The sequence below is a fragment of the Macrosteles quadrilineatus genome, unplaced genomic scaffold (genome assembly GCF_028750875.1).
Source record: "Macrosteles quadrilineatus isolate MER2022 unplaced genomic scaffold, UCM_ALF_1.0 Scaffold_7__1_contigs__length_78375512, whole genome shotgun sequence".
Lineage (NCBI taxonomy): Eukaryota > Metazoa > Arthropoda > Insecta > Hemiptera > Cicadellidae > Macrosteles > Macrosteles quadrilineatus.
This window is the reverse complement of record NW_026542600.1, coordinates 2,319,559-2,342,137: the sequence shown is the minus strand read 5'-3', so window position 1 is coordinate 2,342,137 and position 22,579 is coordinate 2,319,559. Positions and strand designations below refer to the sequence as shown.

At 38.6% G+C, this 22,579-nt stretch overlaps 1 protein-coding gene across 3 annotated transcripts in view; it reads right to left on the bottom strand.

Moving 5' to 3' along the window:
* The window catches only part of LOC128998035 (TBC1 domain family member 5-like), a 54,874-nt gene that overhangs the window by 13,369 nt on the left and 18,926 nt on the right, over window positions 1-22,579 (bottom strand). For all 3 annotated transcript variants that reach the window (XM_054423976.1, XM_054423977.1, XM_054423978.1), the window contains 8 exons: window positions 10,715-10,803; window positions 9,979-10,029; window positions 7,909-8,011; window positions 6,353-6,480; window positions 4,421-4,563; window positions 3,346-3,452; window positions 2,538-2,689; window positions 742-826 (listed from right to left, as the gene is read on the bottom strand). In XM_054423976.1, coding sequence (XP_054279951.1) covers window positions 742-826; window positions 2,538-2,689; window positions 3,346-3,452; window positions 4,421-4,563; window positions 6,353-6,480; window positions 7,909-8,011; window positions 9,979-10,029; window positions 10,715-10,803 — 858 coding nt within the window. The remainder of the gene's footprint in view (window positions 1-741; window positions 827-2,537; window positions 2,690-3,345; window positions 3,453-4,420; window positions 4,564-6,352; window positions 6,481-7,908; window positions 8,012-9,978; window positions 10,030-10,714; window positions 10,804-22,579) is intronic.

Below are 22,579 nucleotides of genomic sequence, written 5' to 3'. Positions count from 1 at the left end.
ATTCAAAATGAGATCCATCCACAGCGACACACTGATAACAGCGATTTGAAAATTAATCGTAAACTTTTAAAAAGAAATTCTGCGGTATCCGGAGAGGTTCCTCTTTAATTGATCGTTTTAGTTCCTCGTCATTATTGAAGCTATGAGTATAAACTTGAGCATTCAAGTAACCCCATAAAAATAAGTCACACAAAGTTAAATCTGGGGATCAGGGCTAAAAAATCACTTCCACGACCAATCTAACGGCCATGAAGGTTGTCATTTGGTTGACGATTCATTTGTTAAGCGCTGTTATTAGTGTGTCGCTATGGATGGATCACAGATGGAATAATTTTGGACTCTACTTTAAGGTTTTTTATTAGGCTTTGTTCTAGTTCCCTGATTAAAATCTTTATTCCCCTATAATGTGATAATACAAATATTTTATAAAACAAAAAACACCATTTTAATGTTTTTAACATTTTCAATGTGACACCATTTTGTTTCTACAAGGGTTAGGGAGCTGAAATTTTCAAAAATTTTTTTTAAAATCTACTTTATAAATGATGTAAAGTTTCAAAAAATTAGGTGTATGGGCTAGTAAAATGAAATCAAACGTTTAAACCTCTTTGTGGGACACCCAGTATATATTGGTGGGTTTGGCCTCTGGGGACCTCAAAACAAAAAAATGTGGTATTTTATACATTTGTGTTTTGTTAAGTCCTAATTTTTGAAAAGCTGGATAAAGAGATATTTATTTACATCAAGTGTGAAGCCATCAATTATGTTAGAGTTGTCGTGTGAGCCATCAGAGATACTGGCGTTTCTGGTTGATAGCTTCTTCAGTCTGTAAAGTAATAAAGATGTTATTAAACACTGAGTGAAGTTATGAATGCATTACACAAATAGATAAATACTAACTCTTATACTGTTTCTGTCGACATTCATTGTGGTTTAACTATTTTATAATTAAAACAAAGGACTTGGATTGACTTAAACACATTGGAATACCATTACAAACATCTTAATATCAATTGCACAGGTGTTGTTAAAAGAAAATGCATCTTTTGTAAAAAAAAACTTAATTCCTTAATAAATATGTATCAAATGTACCGTTAGTAGTCCACTATCTTGATATTCTAGTTGGTCTGAACGTGGACTCACAGTATGCAGAAATATATTGTCATCTATGGAATACGTAATTATTAAAAAATAAAATGTTGTCTGATAGAAGTAGTCTTTTTTATCTGAAAACTCAGAAATAAACATGAATATCTCGAATGAAGGTGGCTTGTTGAGGCTAACGCAACAACACAGACATTACAATACCGGGACTACAAACACAAAATACCTAGGCATCATAATTGACTCTAAGCTGTCATGGAAACCCCGCATAGACCAGCTCTGCAAAAATCTATGCTCATGTCTCTACGTCATACATAGGATCGAGCAAGCTTGCAGCCCAAAAGTAGCCAGGGTTGCCTATTTTCCTCTATTTGAGTCCCACCTCAGATATGGCATTGCGACTTGGGGTGGAACCTCAAAAGGCAACCTGGAAAGAGTACTCCTAAAGCAAAAAAGAGCAATTAGATTCTGGCCAACCTAAACTATAGAGACAGTTGTCGAGAAGCCTTCAAGAACCTTAAAATTCTCACATCAGTTTCACTCCACATAAGAGAAGTCATTATCCACACCACTACAACAGCGCAGCCAAGACACAGAGACATACACCAGCACAACACACGACATGCAGCCAATATTTCCCTCCCACAACACCATCTGAGTCTGTACGAGCAGAAACCATCCTATAAAGGTGCTCTCTACTTTAACAACCTACTAGAGCACCTTAAGAGAGAACAACCCAATCTGTTCAAGAAGCACCTGACAACATGGCTTATGGACCGGCCATTGTACTCAGAGGATGAATTCCTAAACAATAAGCTATTATAAAAAAATGCTAATTGTAATAGCAAATAACTGTAATAATTGTACCTGACGCATGAATGTTCTCAAGGAATATTTCAATAAAGAATTTATCTATTGTCTATTGTATAGTTAGCTAAAATACCATATTATGGTGGTTTATTCACAATTTGGGATTTTGTAATCAACACTTTATTTGAAATATAAACTTAATTGGCACTCTGAATCAAGCTGAAACCAAACAAAATCATGATGGTAACTTCAAGAAAATATAACTATAGAAGTGTTCATAAAACTTTTAGAATAGTCAGTAAAAACACTTTGTGATGTAAAACATAAAAATATACAACACTATTTGTATTAAGTGAATGGTTCTGGTGAATAAAAATGTTTAACAAAATCTTCAGTTGTCTCTGGCCAAGCGACCTCCATCGGCTGTAGAATCCTGAAATACATCAAATATAAACAGTTTACACAAGTCAGAAACATTGGTTCCTTATACAAACAAAAGCCAGATCTATATCTACAACCCAAGTTAGCCATACTTTGTTTGGGGAAAGTTTTCATCTTGATACTTTATGTGTAAGGAGTATAATATATTTCAATCCTACAACTCATGAGATTCTGCAACTTACCTGGTGGTAATGTAGCTAGTCTTGTGAGTTGTGGACTCACTCAGTTTCTGAGGTCTGGGATAGTGGTTTGGAGCTCGATGCATATCTGGTCTTCCCCCCACTGTCACTGGAATGAGATTGGGGAATGCTGTCTGGGTAGGTTGTTTGTAGCTCTGCAACAAAAAAGAATCTTAATCAAACTTTGAAAAATAAAATACCCACATAGATTTGATGAGAAATTCCAATATGAAATCATTTTCAATTGATCAACAAAGTCTTTACCCGTCAAAGTACAAATTTGTTCGTTTGAAATGGTGTCAAGGGGTTATAAAGTAAATAAGTAGCAGAGAAGAAAGCCATTAAGTGATACCGGTGCTACTTTTGCTGCTCTAGTGACCTTACTTGTGTCACACTGGCTGGAATGTAGATCAGTCTACGGCTTCCGCAGTAATGACCGTTTCAAGTTTATTACAACAGCTGATGATTTAGTATTCATTTTGCCATTTTAATTACCATATCATAATGTAGAATAAGACTGTTACAGTCAACTGAAAATAAATAAAAAATATACTTTTAATCATTATAATATATATAGCCAGTTGATCTAAAATGTATTATTGCAATATGTCTAGAATAAGCTGACCTAATTACGTTTAGTGTTTTGACAACAGTTATATTGAAAAACAAAGAACTGTACTTTGAATAACGCTGGCTCAATAAAGACGTTTTTCAATTCATTTCATAATTAATTATAAATAAATGTTTACACTTTGGGATTGACCCATTTATTTGTATTTGAGCATTACTTATACATTCAAGTAGGCCCTACCTGTGGGTTTTTAAGGTGCAATGCATGGTCGATGATGCAGGATATATCCATAGTTCCTGGATATCTCATGAGCATAGTAAGGCACGAGGTGTAGTCTGAAATGAGCACTGCAATAACAAACAGTAAGAGTACAATTATAATCAAACATTAATAATTTTGAGTCAGGTCAATTTAATTGCAAAACTTCTACAGTAACAAAACTGAATAATAGTGTATTTTCAAAACGATTATCTATATATTACTACTCAATGAAATGCCTAAAGATCCAGTGAGAACACTCTTCTTCTTCTCATGTGCAATCTGATGCAAAAGTAATTCTATATTTTAACTTGTCAACTGCCAAGCCAATTTATATGTATGGCACCAAATTTTGACTAACCTGGTTTCTTGAGATTTCAATGAACTAGTCATTATATTTATAAATGTGTAATTTTGCTATTAGTAAGCATTTACGATGCAAATAGTGTTACAAACCTGGCCCTGTGTTCAGCAGGGCTACCTGTCTGTTGGTCGTGGTCCAAGCAATAACTGTGGTCGAAGGCAGTTGGCGTGTGTGTGTGTATGTCTGTCAGAGAGAGAGAGAGAGAGCTTGTGTGTGTGGTTGTGTGTGCGTGTGCGAGGAGGTATAGTCTCATTTTGTCTGGACTTTATTAGTCCAAATTGCACTAATTGTCCAAATAAGAAAACTGTCTTACCGGTATTTTGTATATATTTTTATTTTTTATTGTAGTTGTTCCATAAATATCAATTTTTTGTTTATTTCTAATATTTATTTCCTGATAGCAAAAATCTCTCATGCATGGGCAGTAGCCTATGTGAGAGGCATTTCATATTTAATGACTATGTTAGTATATTATTACATCACTATAGCATAACTATAAAATTTGTACTGACAAAGTATTGTAACAGTGTATTTTACTTCCTGAAATAAACATGATTTTATTTTATTTGATCAGCAAGGAAGTAGATTATCAGATTATGTTATGATTGTGATAAAAACTATTGTGCATTGTAAGACATCGGTTCTCTAACTCCGGATTGAAATAGCCTGTTGTTAACATGTAACATAACTCACACTGATGCCTAATGGCGATGAGCATAGCAACAACAATGTAGTCTACCAGTTGGAAGACGGTGCCTTCAGCAAAGATGGCATCCCATAGTACTAGAAGGTCTTGTAGGGGGAACTCCCTGCCAAACAGTAGCCTCAACCATCGACTGTGACAAAACAAATACATATATACACTCATACTGTTGACTCAAGACGGTAAATACATATAAAAGATGATTAGTGTTGATCGATTTCGCACCATTTTGGCAAATGTCATTCGCCAATTGGGGATTGGAGTGTCCAATCAAAATCGATCACCACTAATAATCTTTTATATGTATTTATCATCTTGAGTCAACGGTATAAGTGTAAAAAAATAATATATTATATTATTACAAATTTTATACTGTTATTAGTCTATTTCTAGTTACTCTAATTACTATTACTATCTTTGGATTTTTAGAAAAACTAAGTAGAAAATAAATACTAGTGATATAACGAGGAAAAAAATGTATTTATTCTCGCTACTGATAACTTAACATCTATTTTTAATTATTGATACCGATACCATTTTTTTATACTATACCAAATTTTCTCTATGGAATGGTTATACTAAACCAACCCCTATCTTTATGTCCGTCCATAAACTCATTTTGGAGTAATAGGGTGTTTTTACGGTGAAGAAAAATATAGTACACAAATGGAAAAACCCTTCTAAGCACATAAATAAAAATACCATATCAAAGGAAAATGAAGATAGCCTACCTGTTACAAAAAATATCAAAAAGAACAAGTTTATTAACTAGAGGGTATAACCGTCAACCGACCTAATATTTTCGATCAATCCAAACTCGAGATAATATTTGTGAATACTCCTGCAATCAATGGGTATGCGATCACTGCAAAATTATAAAAATCTTCCTCAGTCACGGAAACGTCATCACTGTTTTCTCTGGTTGCAGCAAAATCTTGAATAACGTTCAGCGGTAACAAAAACATAATTATTGTCTCCCACGGTTACGGAAAAATTATTTTCCTCTTCTGTGCTCATGGAGATATCATCATAATTTTACAAGATCGTGGCAAATCATGAACTCCATAGTCCATGGTCATGTTAATATTATCATCGTCTTCCGCAATCGCGACAAAATCCTGATCTGTCTCCCACGGTCACAGCAAAATTCTGAATATCTCCTGCGGCCATGTAAACATAAGCATTTTGTCTCCCCCGGTCATGGATTCATCACTGTTGTCAAGTGAGATTGGGTCAAAAGCGGTAATTTTACAATCGCACACTCTTTACAGACAGGTATCGGCATCGACTTTTGACAATCAATTTTTTATATATTTTAAAACCTGGAAAATGAATCTAAAATTGATAAAATCTGAGGTGGCATGTTCCATTTAATTAACAGGCTTGTAAATCTCACAAACATTGTATTTTATGGTGCAAAGCTTAATTACAATGACTTCAAAGATTGATCAGTCACTTATATGAACATTTCTGTGAATTGCACTTCTGGTTTTAGTTCATTGCCGATGTCACAGGAATTAATGATGTTCAAACCTAGTGAATTATGTTTCAATTCAATAAAGCATTTTCTATTTAATTCTCAGTGATATAATGTTACTTACAGTAAAACCTCATTAATGTGGACTCGATCAATTCATAATATGCCTAATCCGGACGGTTATTTGACAATAGTTTATAAACATTGAAAGCAGCTAAGTCAGGAATGAGGTATAAAAAACCCACAAAGTTTTATAGCATGCTGTTTAATAGTGCATGATTGCCTCTGTGCATGCGGGGATAGAGGTAGGTGAGTGTACTGTTGCAATGTAACTCACAAATCTTCTGTCTTTGTAGGGATTGAACCTTAAAAGAATGTAATATTCCTTGATAAAAAATGCTACTGACATAAAAAATTTCCAAAAATGTTTAAAATAATAACTCACATTCCAAACAAAGGAAGAGAAATGTCAAGCTGTTGGAGATGCTGGTGAAGCTCTGGATCAATCGGAGCCAAGAGTTGATCTTTGATCCAGTTCAGCTGCTGCAGCACTTGGTTTTCACATAAAGGACTCTGGAACGACATTAGTTAAACTATCAAAAAACTTAAGACACAACTCTTAACCCATAGGGTCGTCCATAGCTTAAGGTCTCAAATCAGCACTCTTTTTATACTTCTATAAAATTTGTTCAATAAACACCTATCAACTAGCGATGGATCTACTCCTTCCACAGAAATATAATAATAGAACGTAAATTGGTACTTGGCGTGAGTGTCAATTTTCCCATCGGAATTGGCTACTACGAGGAGACTAACAGGAGTAGCATAGGGGAGACCAGCTCACAATGCTGGTGTCAGATTTGGACTAGCTCACTTGGAGGCCTTTATTTACAGGCAACTCTTGTACTTACAAAATCAATCGTTGAATGACTGATGAGAGTAAGGTGCAATAAACCCATGGAAGGGTTGGAAAGCTATATCTGCCCTGGTCGAAAATGTCTATTCCAAAAAGAAATTATGTTTTGGTGGGTAACCAGACTTCTCACAGAAGACCACAAAGGAAAAATGGTTTTCACGGCCATTTTTAAACTCCCTAACTGTTGATACATATGCTATATATTTTATGCCAACGTTTACAAAAGTATTACTCTTTGTTTATTCTCTTTTAAGTAGGATTACATCCCCAACAGAAAATTCAAGATATCGACTCAACAACTGCAGCCTGTTGCTATATTTCAGTAGACTAAATGGTATAAATATTTAAATTCTAATAAATAGTCTCAAAATTTACCTAGTGAAAATTAAAGACAAACAACACTAACCCATTTCTGCACTATCTTAACCTTATTATTACATTAGGGCCATAAACTTCAGTCATCTTCTTATTATTATTATTATTTTATTCAATAATTTTGAAAATATTTCTTGACACACAGCAAAGTGTACACGATCAGCTATGGAGCTGCAAGCAAATGGCGCCGTAGAAAGTGGCAAGGAGCCTCGTTTTGGCATTCCTCATGAACTAAGAAGCAATAGGCATTGCAAACACGGCCCTTGCTTGAAAAACTGACTTTTGGTTTGGATAAAACTCTACGGTTTAAAATCAATTGTTTTAAGAGAAAGAGATATATTGCATGAGGAAAGTTAACTTTCAACTCTGAAAGAATATGATGTTTTTGTAGTTTTAAATTAAGTAAAAAGTTGATGGTTTAAGTTTTTAATTGGTCAACACTTTACCAACAATTAAAAATATGAATTAACTATAATTTAACTACAAAAAACTCCAACACAGATTTGTTTAGCTTTTACTGTTTTTAAATATACATAGTTTACTTACAACAAAAATGTAATTATATTGCCGAGTTCTTGAGCCAACTAAGAATATGATTGTTATTGTATATTTGAACATACCGGTATGTTGTTCTCTGATAGGGTCTTAATAGAGAAACAAAAATTGCTAATATTTATTTGGAAACAAGTTAACCAGTTTTGGATACTTACTGAGGGGGAGGAATCGGTTGGGAAATAACCAGTGCTGGACAGTTCAACATTAGTTATGTGGTAGTAACCTTGAATTGCAAACATCACTTTGAGGAACAGAGCGCTGTGAAACACATAAACAGTTAGAAAAGTTCTAGGTAAAGTTCTTCCAGGTAACTAAGGACTAAGCAAATTTCAACTTGTCTGATTATAGTTTTGCGCAATTAAAGGGTCACCGAAAAAGGCCTATCCTAGGGTTGAAGTAGGGATAACTTCACTTTTGGCAAAAATTGAAAATTGAGCCGCGCAGCTCTAGTCGCACGGCTCTAGTGGCTCTAGTCGCGCGGCTGTAGACGCTCGATATGAATGGGTTGCATTTACTTTGCATTGAAGCAGTCAATTTTTAGAGTCGTAACAGTTGCAGGATAGGAATCAGACCTTTAATGAGAAAATTACATTTCTATATAGGGACTAATGCCAATACTATGATGCAATATCAGTGATATGATTTGTCCTAATGGTAGATTATATGAGCTTTGAAGAACTATATCTCGCAAACTGTTAGGCTTACTTTTAAAATAGTCATGGTTGTTGCAGTGAAAAAGTTATGCTTCAGGGTAAAAATTATCCAAACTTTAACAAATTATTTGCAGAGCATAAATCTTGGAAGCTAATCAAATCAAATCAAATCAAATTATATCTCTATTCACTTTATACATTTTACATAAATGAATAGTGTCAACAGGCTATTAGGTCTATTAGTGCTATTAGGTCTGTAATAACCAATTTGGTCTTAAACTATTGGTAATTTAATATAATCTACTTTTGAAATGACTATAGTTGTTTTCATGTAAAAGTGATACTTCAGGGTCAAAATTGGACAAACGTCAAAAAAGTGCAAAAATCTGCCGATTTCTACGCTTTTTGGCAATGATCCGATGATTTGGCAATGAGGTCGATAATTTGGATTTAGCATCTCGGTACTATCACATACAACGCAAAAAAATAAACCTACTACCCCATTTCATGCAGGGTAAAATGCACAAGGTTACTGAATTATCTATTTTGATTGAGACAAGATAAAAAAAAAAACAGTTAAAAACGCCTGCAGAAAGTCAACACAATACCCGCAATACAGGAACGTGTTGTTGTTGCGTTTCCTTTGCGAAGGCGTTCTTATTAAATTAATTCTTACATGTATACATTAATTTTAACATGTAAATATTGCTTTAATTTTTTTATAATTTTTTGTTCTGACATTGCAAATGATGAGAAGTTTGGTTAAGTGTAAGCAGTGTGAGACATGTTTCAATACTGTAAACATAGCCAAAACAAGTCACTCCAAAATCATTCCAATCCTAATATATAACATAAGACTGAAAAATTGTAACTTGATACTTCACTAGTAAGAATAATGTTTTAGACTGATAAATTTGGTACTTTTAAAATTCTACTATTAATACTTAACTAGTAAGACTGATAAATTTTGTATTTATTATTTTTAAGGTTATCTGATAAAAGATATGAATTATTAAAGAAATTGACAGCAAAGCAGGCTTACCTTTACATATGTCCATAGAGACGTTTTTGTGTTTTGTATGTTATGTGTCTCTGTGGACGTATTTAAAGGTAAGCCTGATTTCCTGTCAATTTCCTTAGTATTTATTATTTTATTTTTCAAAGTTACACAATATTCTAAATTGATATCACCATGTTTCCTATGCGTACGAGTTATTTTTAATAGGGTAGGCCTTATTAATACTTGATTTTATAACTTATTTTGTTATTATTACTTTTTTTTGTTACTTATTTTTATATTACTGGTGTTTTTATCAGGGTTTTTATAAAAGATTTAAAATATTCTTGAATATTATTATTATTTTTATATTTAACTATGTCATCTGTCATAAATCATTAGGTGTTTCACAATGTTACAAAATCAGATTGAAATGTCAAGATCTCGTCTCAAAATTTGATGAAAAATAAAAAAATCCTGCCTTGTCCTGTCTTGAACTAAAAATCCAATCTCGTAATCCCTAGTATAAATTTATGCATTTCTACTTAATTATACTTATGCTTAAGTACACTTACTAACTGTCTTCTTCAACATATTTTGGATCCAAAAGGTCACTGATGATTTCACTAAAAATAGAACAAAAATCATAAGAATACATTAAACAAGAAAACTTGGCAGTTCACTGTTTTTATTGGTTTTTTTATCATAGGAAGAATTCATCCAGTTACTTCAGTACAGAATAAAGGTATACGATGTTTCTGAGATTCATTTCTCAAAATAAATTTCAAACTCTATTTTGGACTAGCATGCAGGTCCAATATTTGCGTATTTGTGTCAATTTTGAGGGCAAACAGTGTAAAAAAAGAACTATGCTAAGTCACCATAAACTAACTAACCAAATAAAAAAGAAAACAAAAACCTAAACATAACATTAAGCAAATGAAAACTAACAAAATTGAATAAAACTATAGAAAGAACAGACTAATAAGCTAAAATTAGTTATTTCATTAGTCCAAAATAACTATAGGATACACAATCGAATTAGCTGGAAGAGTATCCATGGATTGGCAATAACGTAAAATATAAGTAAGTTGTAACTTAATGTAGGATATGTTAGAAACGTATTCAAAAGCACACTCTTCACACAACACTGAAAAATATCACCCAACTAGTTCATTTTTTAGGCTTTCTTTGGGGCATGATTTTTTTCTATCCCAAAATGTTCAAATAATGTTAAAGTTAAACATAGTAGAAGATGTACATGTACAATTTATTACCTACTGTATAAGTATATCCGAGCTATTGTCATACCTGATTTGGTCCAAGTCCCGTACATGCAAGTAGGCTTGATGATCACAATGTATCACAAATAATAGCGGGGCCAGGATTTCATGCATGCCCTGTAAATATAACCAACTACATTGTAGCACTACCTATAAATATTACCATAACTATCTGACATACATAAACTGTATTCTACAACTTAACCCTTTCAATATATACGGATATGGACAGTTATATCTGCCAATCTTTGTTTACTTTCTTTCTGGGCTGAAAACAGATATACTGTATCCGTCCCGAGAAATTTCTTTTCTGGTCTTTAGATGGATATATCCGTCCAAAAAACTAATTGATATACAATGTTTATAAACATTGCACTGGATTATAAATGGGTTATTTTCTTTTTTGTGGTTGGCAATAATAATTTACGCAGCTGTTTCAGCTATTTTGCACCATAGAGTGTGTGTAAGTAAATATTGCTGTCACTTCACACATGGTTGTTAGTGATGTTTACATGTTGTATTTTGTACTATATTTTTATGTTTTAGAGCTAAAGTTACTAATGCAAACGATCTGATATTTAAAGATGTTATCGAGATGCTTAGTAAAAGTATGTCTGAGGGGGTTTTATAAGTATAAAACCCCCCTCAGACATACCAAGTGGCACCAGTGGACATACTGCCAAGTGTTAGTGAAAATAATAGTATGGAATGTGATGGATATGATGAACCTGAAGAACAGTCTTTACGTAGTGGAAGTCTTGGCGGGGAATGGGATTGAGGACATGGGAGCAGAACTGAGTGGTTTAGATTTACTTGAGAATGATAGATACATGTTAATGGAAAAAAAATAAAACGAGGGAAGGAATAGCTTAAGGTTGACGGATATATCCGTCTGCCACCCACAAGAATACTCAAGATTATTGGTAGTGTTCATATTTCGTGATTATCACTAAGGGTGGCAGATAGATATATCCGTCAAATCAAATTTAATTTTGTTAATAACTTTTGTACAAAAATTAATGTTAAATTAATGTGCTGCCTGCAGTACCCTCAGTCGGCAATTAATTTTACTGAATCCGTCCAATTTTACTCTAATTGTTATAGAAAGAAAACCTTAAGTAATAAGTTTTTTGCCATTTTGTTCACAGTAAAAATGTCTACAAAACAGTGGTAATTAAATAATCAAAGTGTTATATAAAAATAGAAATAAATTATAAAATTACAAAGATTAAATAAAAATAAAATATTAAAAACATTTTTTTAAAGTAAACTTGACTATCAAATTCCAAGATTAATCCAGACACCAAATGACACTACTATTATAAAGTTTAATTGATTCCCTACGTAGAAAAAAATCACAAGTTGTTTACTTTTATAAGTAATATCACAAAGAATATAAGTAATCACAAATACTTAAGTAATAACATGGGAAAAGTTTTGTTTACCTAGCCGCAGCTGATTTTGGGTGATATCTGGTTTCCATGGCAACACATTAATGTTTTTATTTGCAAAAATAAATGAGTGAATACGCAAAACAAGAAGCAAGATATTTATAAACATTATAAAATTAAGACAATAACAAAAAGGGGGAAAAATAATAATAAAATAACTACCGACAGTGGTGCTGCGAAGCGGTGACACAAGCAGCACTTGTAAGTCAGCCGCCGGGCCTGCAGCGGCCATACGAGTAACGCTTGTAAGTGGGCGCCAATGGGTTTAATATACAACAAATGTTCCCACAACAATTTTGATCAATCTAGTTCTGACCTGCAGAAGTCTCTAAGCACCTGGACTCGATTTTATTTAGGTAGCTAAGCTAAATGTGGATGAACTTTATTTTTATTTAGGTAGCTAGGCTACAGGTGGCTGAACTTTATTTTTATTTAGGTAGCTAGGCTACAGGTGGCTGAACTTTATTTTTATTTAGGTAGCTAGGCTACAGGTGGCTGAACTTTATTTTTATTTAGGTAGCAAGGCTACAGGTGGCTGAACTTTATTTTTATTTAGGTAGCTAGGCTACAGGTGGCTGAACCTTATTTTTATTTAGGTAGCTAGGCTACAGGTGGCTGAACCTTATTTTTATTTAGGTAGCTAGGCTACAGGTGGCTGAACCTTATTTTTATTTAGGTAGCTAGGCTACAGGTGGCTGAACCTTATTTTTATTTAGGTAGCTAGGCTACAGGTGGCTGAACCTTATTTTTATTTAGGTAGCTAGGCTACAGGTGGCTGAACCTTATTTTTATTTAGGTAGCTAGGCTACAGGTGGCTGAACTTTATTTTTATTTAGGTAGCTAGGCTAACAGGTGGCTGAACTTTATTTTTATTTAGGTAGCTAGGCTACAGGTGCCTGAACCTTATTTTTATTTAGGTAGCTAGGCTACAGGTGGCTGAACCTTATTTTTATTTAGGTAGCTAGGCTACAGGTGGCTGAACCTTATTTTTATTTAGGTAGCTAGGCTACAGGTGGCTGAACCTTATTTTTATTTAGGTAGCTAGGCTAACAGGTGGCTGAACTTTATTTTTATTTAGGTAGCTAGGCTACAGGTGGCTGAACTTTATTTTTATTTAGGTAGCTAGGCTACAGGTGGCTGAACCTTATTTTTATTTAGGTAGCTAGGCTACAGGTGGCTGAACCTTATTTTTATTTAGGTAGCTAGGCTAACAGGTGGCTGAACTTTATTTTTATTTATGTAGCTAGGCTACAGGTGGCTGAATCTTATTTTTATTTAAGTAGCTAGGCTACAGGTGGCTGAAACTTATTTTTATTTAAATAGCTAGGCTACAGGTGGCTGAACTTGCCAACCCCAAACAAAAGGATCTGAAGAGGAGAGAGAGAGAGAGAGAGAGAGGGAGGTGTTTGGCCGAAGCCCAGCGGTCCCTCCACCACCCCTGGTTTAAGTCAGAGACTTATTCACCAGGCCGCTTTCCTGAAATATCTTCGGATTCCTCTTCCTGCTGTCAGCTTCAATCCATGTCCTTCCAGGCACATTCTGTGCCTAACCAACACCTCTCCCCTCACCTAGTACCCTCTGTACTAAGATCATCGGATTTTTATCTTTCTTTCCAATCTTCTTAATTTTATCTTTCTTTCCTAACATTTTTCTTTTCAAATTCCAGCCTGTCTTCCTGCATTTTCAAATTCATGCTTTTTCTTCCCTATCCTTCGGCACATTCTGGCAAACTCTAGCGCGGATTCTTTGGTTCTCAAGAAGTTGATCTTCTCCCAATCCCATGTCTTTTGTTGGAGGAATTCCCTCATGTCACTTCTTTCTTCTTCATAGAATGGGCACTCCATCAGTACGTGCTGCGATGTCTCCAGCTCTCCGCAATGAGTGCAATGGTCATCATCGACGAGGTTGAAACTTTTCAGCTTTGCCTTGAAGTTGCCGTGCCCGCTGACGAACTGTGTCGTGTAGTGATCGGTTTCCCAATGGACTTTCTTTCTGAACCTCACGTCCGGAACGAACGCAAAGGTTTCCCTTCCTTTTGTGCTAGACTCCCACCGTCTCTGCCAGTCAACGAGTGTTTCTTCTCTTCGGATCCTCATGCTATCCTTGATGTCGATACCTTCTTCTTTGTCCCTTCTTCTCTTAATCCTTTCTTCAACCATCAAGTCAAGCGGGATTACCCCGGCAATCACTCGGACCGCTTCGTGGGATATCGTGCTGTAGCCCTTGATCACACCCAACAACAGTTTTCTCTGCAGACTCATCAACTTAGACTTCTCACCTCGTCCTCTCATTCGTTGGCCCCACATCTCACAGCCGTACAGCATCATTGGTTCAAGCGCACCGATGTACAATCTTCTCAAGTTCTCGCATCTCATGCCGTTGTTTGCCTTGGCCAGTCCTTTCAACTTTCCGAATGCCTTCATAGTCTTGTCGATTACTTGCTCATAATGTCCTGCAAATTTCAATCCACTTCTTACTGCGACTCCTAAGTACTTTGTCTCATTTGAACACCGAATTGTCACGTCTCCCATGTCGACACGGATAAATCTTTCAACCAACCTTCCTTTCAGGAGCACCATCACTGTCTTTTCCCTCGAAAAAGTCATCTTCCTGTCTTCCCCCCACCTAGTGACCAGTTCCAAGGCTCTTGATGCCTTCCTCATGAGATCAGGGCTTGTGTTCGACTTCACCAATAGCAGTCCGTCATCCGCATAGGCTCTCGCGGAGATGCCTTCCTCGAAAGGCAGCCGCAGAAATCCATCGAACAGGATGTTCCACAACAGAGGGCCCACCACAGACCCTTGGGGGCACCCTTTGGTGATGTTCTTGTTCACCTCTCCGTTGCCAGCTCTTAGTGTCACGGTTCTGCCTCGGAAGTAGTCCCTTACCAATCGGTAGATGTTGTTCGGACATCGCCATCTCCTCAAAACTCTCAGAATCTCTGGCCACCAGGCGGAGTCAAAGGCTCCAGAAATATCCAGGAACAATCCAACTACGTATTTTTCTTCTGTCTCTTCTACTTCTCTTCTCATATCCAGAAGTGCGTCTACAGTTCCAACACTTTCCGTGAATCCATATTGCAGTGGATTTGCCCTATTTTCCCTATCCATCCATTCTTTCATCCTTTTCACTATTAATCTTTCGCCTAACTTTCCTAAGACAGGTAAGAGGGTTACTGGCCTGTACGATTTAACCTTACTTGGGTCCTTTTCCTCGCTCTTTAGAAAAACTTTGACGATTCCTTTTTTCCACACATCAGGATACCTACCTTCTCTCAGCATCTTGTTGTACAGGTTCAGCAGCGTCCCCTTGATCCTTCCAAACATTCTCTTAACTACTTCGTTCTTTATTCCATCCACTCCCGGGGCCTTCCTATCCTTCATCAGTGAAACACATGCAGTTAGCTCCCCTTCCGTGAAATCTTCCTCATCTGTTCCAGTGCTTTCATCAATCATCCTACTTCTAATTCTTGCTTGTTCCTCTGTATCCTCCTCTTCTCTATCGTCTGGCAGCAATCCTTGTATCATTCTCTCTAGGGTCTCTTGCACTGTCTCTGTCATTGTTCCGTCTTCTTTTTCCAGGCTAACCAGCACAGTATCCTTTTTCAGCTTCTCTGCAGCAATCTTATAAACCTTTCCCCACGGGTCACCCTCTTCCTCCGCAATTAACTTTTCCCACATCTTCTTCTTTTGCTTCCTGATTCCCCATACGTAATCTGTCCTTGACCTAACAAACGCTCTCCTGTCCACTTCACTCCCTGTCCTTCTCCAGATCCTACTTTTCCTTCTCATATTTACTCGCAATTCATCCAGCTCTTCTGTCCACCAGTATACCTTTTTCGTACCTAATTTTGCTTTTGGGAACTGTTCCTCCATCAGCTTGCATGTCATTTCTGTAATCCTTTCTGCATGAACCTCTGTTGTAGCCGTTTCAACTTCCATTTCCTGCATGCTTCTCTGTAGAGCCTCGTCAAATTTCGCCCAGTTTACCTTCCTTAAGCAGTATGATCCTTGCCTCTGTTCATTCTGGATTATCCGATTACCTTGATCTCCTCGCAATTTCATAGTAATTAGCCGATGATCACTTAATGTCTCTTCATGAACTAACCAGTCCTCCATTTTTCCTGAAAGATCCCTTGTCACCAATGTCACGTCAATGTTTGATTTGCCTCCCTGTGTATTTTCAAACGTTGTCCACCTACTAAATTTGTTAAGAACCTGCAAATCCCAAGCCAGTACAACATCTTCTACCTTAGATCCTCTCTCATCCGTTGATCCACTGAGCCATAACCCTGACCTCGCATTCAAATCCCCACCACACAGCACTCCTTTATTTCCTTTCTTTCTAATGATATCAGCTAACCATGTCATATGCCCATCTATGGGTTCCGATGGCCTACAGTACAAACTGATCACTTGCATAGCCTTTCTATCATATTCCAGCCTAACACTGACGCACGTTCCATTCGTTTCTCTGGCTTCCATGATTGCTCCGATCTTCTCATTGAACACAAGGATCACACTCCAAATATCCTCCCTTCCGCTTCGATCATGAAAAACCCTACATCCTGATATCTTTACCTTTCTGTCCACTGTGTATGGCTCCTGAACCAGAAGAACGTCAATCTTTTCCTGTAAACACCTCCTAATTGCCTCATCTGTAGCTGCCTTTCCCCTACCTAAATTCCACTGGGCTATCCTACAATCCATAATCAATCTTCTCGTTGTTCCTCTTCACTGCCTTTTCATAAGCAGGACACTTTCTTGACCCTGCATCGTGCTTCAAATCACCTCGATTTTCTCTTTTGCAGTTGGCACAACAGACTGCTTCTTTCTTTTTCTTATTAGGGCACTCCTTGTAGTCATGCTCACCAGCGCAGTATGAGCAGCTAGGCGTTGTCGCAGTGCAATGCTTCGCTATGTGGCCGAACCTTTGGCACTTAAAACATCTGGCTATGTCTACGTAGTCCTTAACCCTACAGCATTGCCATTCTACAAATATCTTGTCCTGCCTTCGCAGCCAGTTTCGTACTCTCACAGAGCACTCCACCACGATGTGATTCTTCTTCCCAGCTGATTTAACGTCTTTGTACTTATGTCGCACCTCAAACTCCTGAATGAATTGTCCCTGCTCAATTTCACTACCTTGCATATTTCTGTTGAAGACTTCTTCCTTAACCTCGTTTTCTGTCAGCTCAGCGTTCACGTCATAAATCATTATGACGGGTCTCTTCTTTGTCGGCTTCTCGACTTTTAAACCTGCATCCACTAGAGATTTCTCTTTCATCAGATTGTCTATTCCTTCTTCGTTCTCTGCTTCCACGATTACTCCATTCCGGATGTTAACTATTCTTCTAACCTTTAATCCTATTTCCTGCGGTTTCACTAACCTCTTAAGAGTGCTTAGAACTTCGGCGCTCTCCTGGTTGTCACTCTTCACTGTTACAATCTTAGGCGGTGGAAGCACGGGGCCTTTCACGCCTGTGACCTTTGGCACCGTGACTCTTGGAACGGTTGGGGAATCCTTCTTCAGAGCTGCAGAGTAGCTCCCTCCACCTGCGCCTGATCCGATCTTATCCTTCAGATTTTCCATCTCGTGCCGCACAGTTGAGCTCACAATCTTCAAAAACTCTCTTCGTTCCTCCAATCTTGTCTCCATCCTGACTCTCTCCTCTCTAGCCCTAATCAGCTCTTCCTGGAACTTGTTTAGGTACCTCCCGAACCTCTCCGTCTGAGGCTTTGTCACCATTTTTATGATGGTTGGCTGCTTGAACCATCCCTTCATCTTCTCCAATACCAAGCTCAATCCTTCTAATGGGTCCTCATCATCCTCCTCAATTTCCTCACCCGATTCCAAATCCTCAGTCTTCCTGGTTTTCCGCTTTTTCTCTTTCTCCCTTTCCTCCGGACTTCTAATTCTCTTACTTCTTAGCTTCTCCGCCTCGGACTCCGACTCCGCCATACTGCTGGTCCCCGAACGATAGCCTTCTCCTAACCCAGGCATCCTGGAGCTACTCAACCTTCTGTCCCTCTCCTGTTTCTCCAGAAACTCCTTTTCAGCCGCTATCCGGTCCTCATCAGCCTTTCTAGCTTCTTGTTTCCTAGCCTCCTCTTCCTCCTTACGTCTTATTTTCTCCTTCTGTATTTGATCCATAGTTTTTAGAATTCAAATTGCTATTTGTAATATCAAAAGTTTTTTCTCTTAAAAAATATTCAGCCTGGAACCTGAAAACTACAAAACAAATTCATTAGTGTTGGGGTTTTTTTGAGTTCCCCGGTTCATTGGAGTATTGCCAATCACTCCTGCACCGTCCATCGGCCGAGGCCCTACATTTCACCAATCAGGCCAAACCTCCTCGGACACCGATGCCCACCTATCACAGTCGTAGGCACCCGCATATGCCCATGGTTCTTGAGCCGATTTCCGACAATTTTGAAGCACCGCTTTCAGCGTGGCGAGGCTGCTTACTAACGGTGGCCCCCACTGATGTCAATTTCACAGCAGTGGCTGCCATCAAGCTTAGGTCTGGAGTTGGCATGTGAAGGCATCCCCACTAGCGTCCCCCATTACCCCGACCAGAATGCAAGGGGAGGTCTGGTTCACAATGGTGACCAGCTCAGATTCAGGGCCGTTTGCCATGGGCAAGCCATGACGTCCCCGGACACCCAATCCGCCTTCATGTTTTTCAAAGACCCCACACACACCGCCTCTGTTCCACAGACCGCCACTTGATTTCCCTTGATTCCACTTCAATGCCAGGGGTAGGCAGGCACGTTCTGGCAGTGAAGGTCGGGACTCGTGTGAAACGTTTTGTGGGTTTTTGTTTTGCTTTGTTGTTTTGTTTTGTTTTTTTTTTTTTTTTTTTGTGATTTTTGTGTTTTTTTTTTTGTGTTTTTTTTTTGGTTTTTGGTTTCACACGTCAGGTCAAGACCTAGGATTTTTAGGTCAAGACCCGGGATGTCAGCCTAGCTATCAACAATCTATGGTTGATAGTACAAATCCATCCAACGTCCCTTAAACTTGGCTTGTAAAATACAGCCTAATCTCCTTAGGGGAGAAAAGGTTTGGGCTATTGCGACTCCTAGGAGCCGGGCCATGCGTTCGCCAACTCGCCAGGCCGGAGAGGTGTTTGGCCGAAGCCCAGCGGTCCCTCCACCACCCCTGGTTTAAGTCAGAGACTTATTCACCAGGCCGCTTTCCTGAAATATCTTCGGATTCCTCTTCCTGCTGTCAGCTTCAATCCATGTCCTTCCAGGCACATTCTGTGCCTAACCAACACCTCTCCCCTCACCTAGTACCCTCTGTACTAGGGTCATCGGATTTTTTTTCTTTCTTTCCAATCTTCTTAATTTTATCTTTCTTTCCTAACATTTTTCTTTTCAAATTCCAGCCTGTCTTCCTGCATTTTCAAATTCATGCTTTTTCTTCCCTATCCTTCGGCACATTCTGGCAAACTCCAGCGCAGATTCTTTGGTTCTCAAGAAGTTGATCTTCTCCCAATCCCATGTCTTTTGTTGGAGGAATTCCCTCATGTCGCTTCTTTCTTCTTCATAGAATGGGCACTCCATCAGTACGTGCTGCGATGTCTCCAGCTCTCCGCAATGAGTGCAATGGTCATCATCGACGAGGTTGAAACTTTTCAGCTTTGCCTTGAAGTTGCCGTGTCCGCTGACGAACTGTGTCGTGTAGTGATCGGTTTCCCAATGGACTTTCTTTCTGAACCTCACATCCGGAACGAACGCAAAGGTTTCCCTTCCTTTTGTGCTAGACTCCCACCGTCTCTGCCAGTCAACGAGTGTTTCTTCTCTTCGGATCCTCATGCTATCCTTGATGTCGATACCTTCTTCTTTGTCCCTTCTTCTCTTAATCCTTTCTTCAACCATCAAGTCAAGCGGGATGACCCCGGCAATCACTCGGACAGCTTCGTGGGATATCGTGCTGTAGCCCTTGATCACACCCAACAACAGTTTTCTCTGCAGACTCATCAACTTAGACTTCTCACCTCGTCCCCTCATTCGTTGGCCCCACATCTCACAGCCGTACAGCATCATTGATTCAAGCGCACCGATGTACAATCTTCTCAAGTTCTCGCATCTCATGCCGTTGTTTGCCTTGGCCAGTCCTTTTAAGTTTCCGAATGCCTTCATAGTCTTGTCGATTACTTGCTCATAATGTCCTGCAAATTTCAATCCACTTCTTACTGCGACTCCTAAGTACTTTGTCTCATTTGAACACCGAATTGTCACGTCTCCCATGTCGACACGGATGAATCTTTCAACCAACCTTCCTTTCAGGAGCACCATCACTGTCTTTTCCCTCGAAAAAGTCATCTTCCTGTCTTCCCCCCACCTAGTGACCAGTTCCAAGGCTCTTGATGCCTTCCTCATGAGATCAGGGCTTGTGTTCGACTTCACCAAAAGCAGTCCGTCATCCGCATAGGCTCTCGCGGAGATACCTTCCTCGAAAGGCAGCCGCAAAAACCCATCGAACAGGATGTTCCACAACAGAGGGCCCACCACAGACCCTTGGGGGCATCCTTTAGTGATGTTCTTGTTCACCTCTCCGTTGCCAGCTCTTAGTGTCACGGTTCTGCCTCGGAAGTAGTCCCTTACCAATCGGTAGATGTTGTTCGGACATCGCCATCTCCTCAAAACTCTCAGAATCTCTGGCCACCAGGCGGAGTCGAAGGCTCCAGAAATATCCAGGAACAAGCCTACTACGTACTTTTCATCTGTCTCTTCTACTTCTCTTCTCATATCCAGAAGTGCGTCTACAGTTCCAACACTTTCCGTGAATCCATATTGCAGTGGATTTGCCCTATTTTCCCTATCCATCCATTCTTTCATCCTTTTCACTATTAATCTTTCGCCTAACTTTCCTAAGACAGGTAAGAGGGTTACTGGCCTGTACGATTTCACCTTACTTGGGTCCTTTTCCTCGCTCTTTAGAAAAACTTTGACGATTCCTTTTTTCCACACATCAGGATACCTACCTTCTCTCAGCATCTTGTTGTACAGGTTCAACAGCGTCCCCTTGATCCTTCCAAACATTCTCTTAACTACTTCGTTCTTTATTCCATCCACTCCCGGGGCTTTCCTATCCTTCAGCAGTGAAACGCATGCATTTAGCTCTCCTTCAGTGAAATCTTCCTCATCTGTTCCGGTGCTTTCATCAGTCATCCTACTTCTGATTCTTGATTGTTCCTCTGTATCCTCCTCTTCCCTATCATCTGGCAGCAATCCTTGTATCATTCTCTCTAGGGTCTCTTGCACTGTCTCCGTCATTGTGCCGTCTTCTTTTTCCAGGCTAACCAGCACAGTATCCTTTTTCAGCTTCTCTGCAGCAATCTTATAAACCTTTCCCCACGGGTCACCCTCTTCCTCCGCAATTAACTTTTCCCACATCTCCTTCTTTTGCTTCCTGATTCCCCATACGTAATCTGTTCTTGACCTAACAAACGCTCTCCTATCATCTTCCCTTCCTGTCCTATTCCAGATCCTACTTTTCCTTCTCATCTTCACTCGTAATTCATTTAGCTCCTCTGTCCACCAGTACACCTTCTTTGTTCCTACTTTCGCTTTTGGAAACTGCTCCTCCATCAGATTGCACGTCATTTCCGTAATCTTTTCCGCGTGAACTTCCGCTGTAGCCATTTCAACATCCATCGCTTGTATACCTCTTTGTAAGGCTTCATCAAATCTTGCCCAATTTACATTCCTTAAGCAGTATGACCCTTGTCTCTGTTCATTCTCATGTCTCCGATTAATTTGATCCCTTCGCAATTTCATTGTTATAAGCCTGTGATCACTTAGCGTCTCTTCATGAACCATCCAATCCTCTATTCTTCCTGTAAGATCCCTCGTCGTAATCGTCACGTCAATGTTCGATTTCCCTCCCTGCGTGTTCTCATAAGTCGTCCATCTACTAAATTTGTTCACCACGTGCAGATCCCAAGCAATTACAACATCTTCCACCTTCGACCCTCTCTCATCCGTTGAACCACTGAGCCACAGTCCCGATTTTGCATTTAAATCCCCTCCGCAAACAACTTCTTTATTTCCTTTCTTCCTTATTATATCAGCTAACCATGCCAAGTGACCTTCAATGGGTTCCGACGGCCTACAATAAAGACTGATCACGTGCATTGACTTTCCATTCTGCTCTAACCTAACACTAACACACGTTCCACTTGTTTCCTGAGCAACCATTATGGCGCCAATGGTATCATTCATCACAATAACTGCACTCCAAATATCTTCTCTTCCGCTCCTGTCATGAAATACTCTGCAACCAGCTATCTTCACCTTTCTCCCTACCGCGTATGGCTCTTGGACAAGAAGGACATCTAATTTTTCTTCTATACATCTTCTGAGTGCTTCATCTGTAGCAACTTTACCTCTCCCTAGATTCCATTGCCCAATTCTACAATCCATAATCTATTT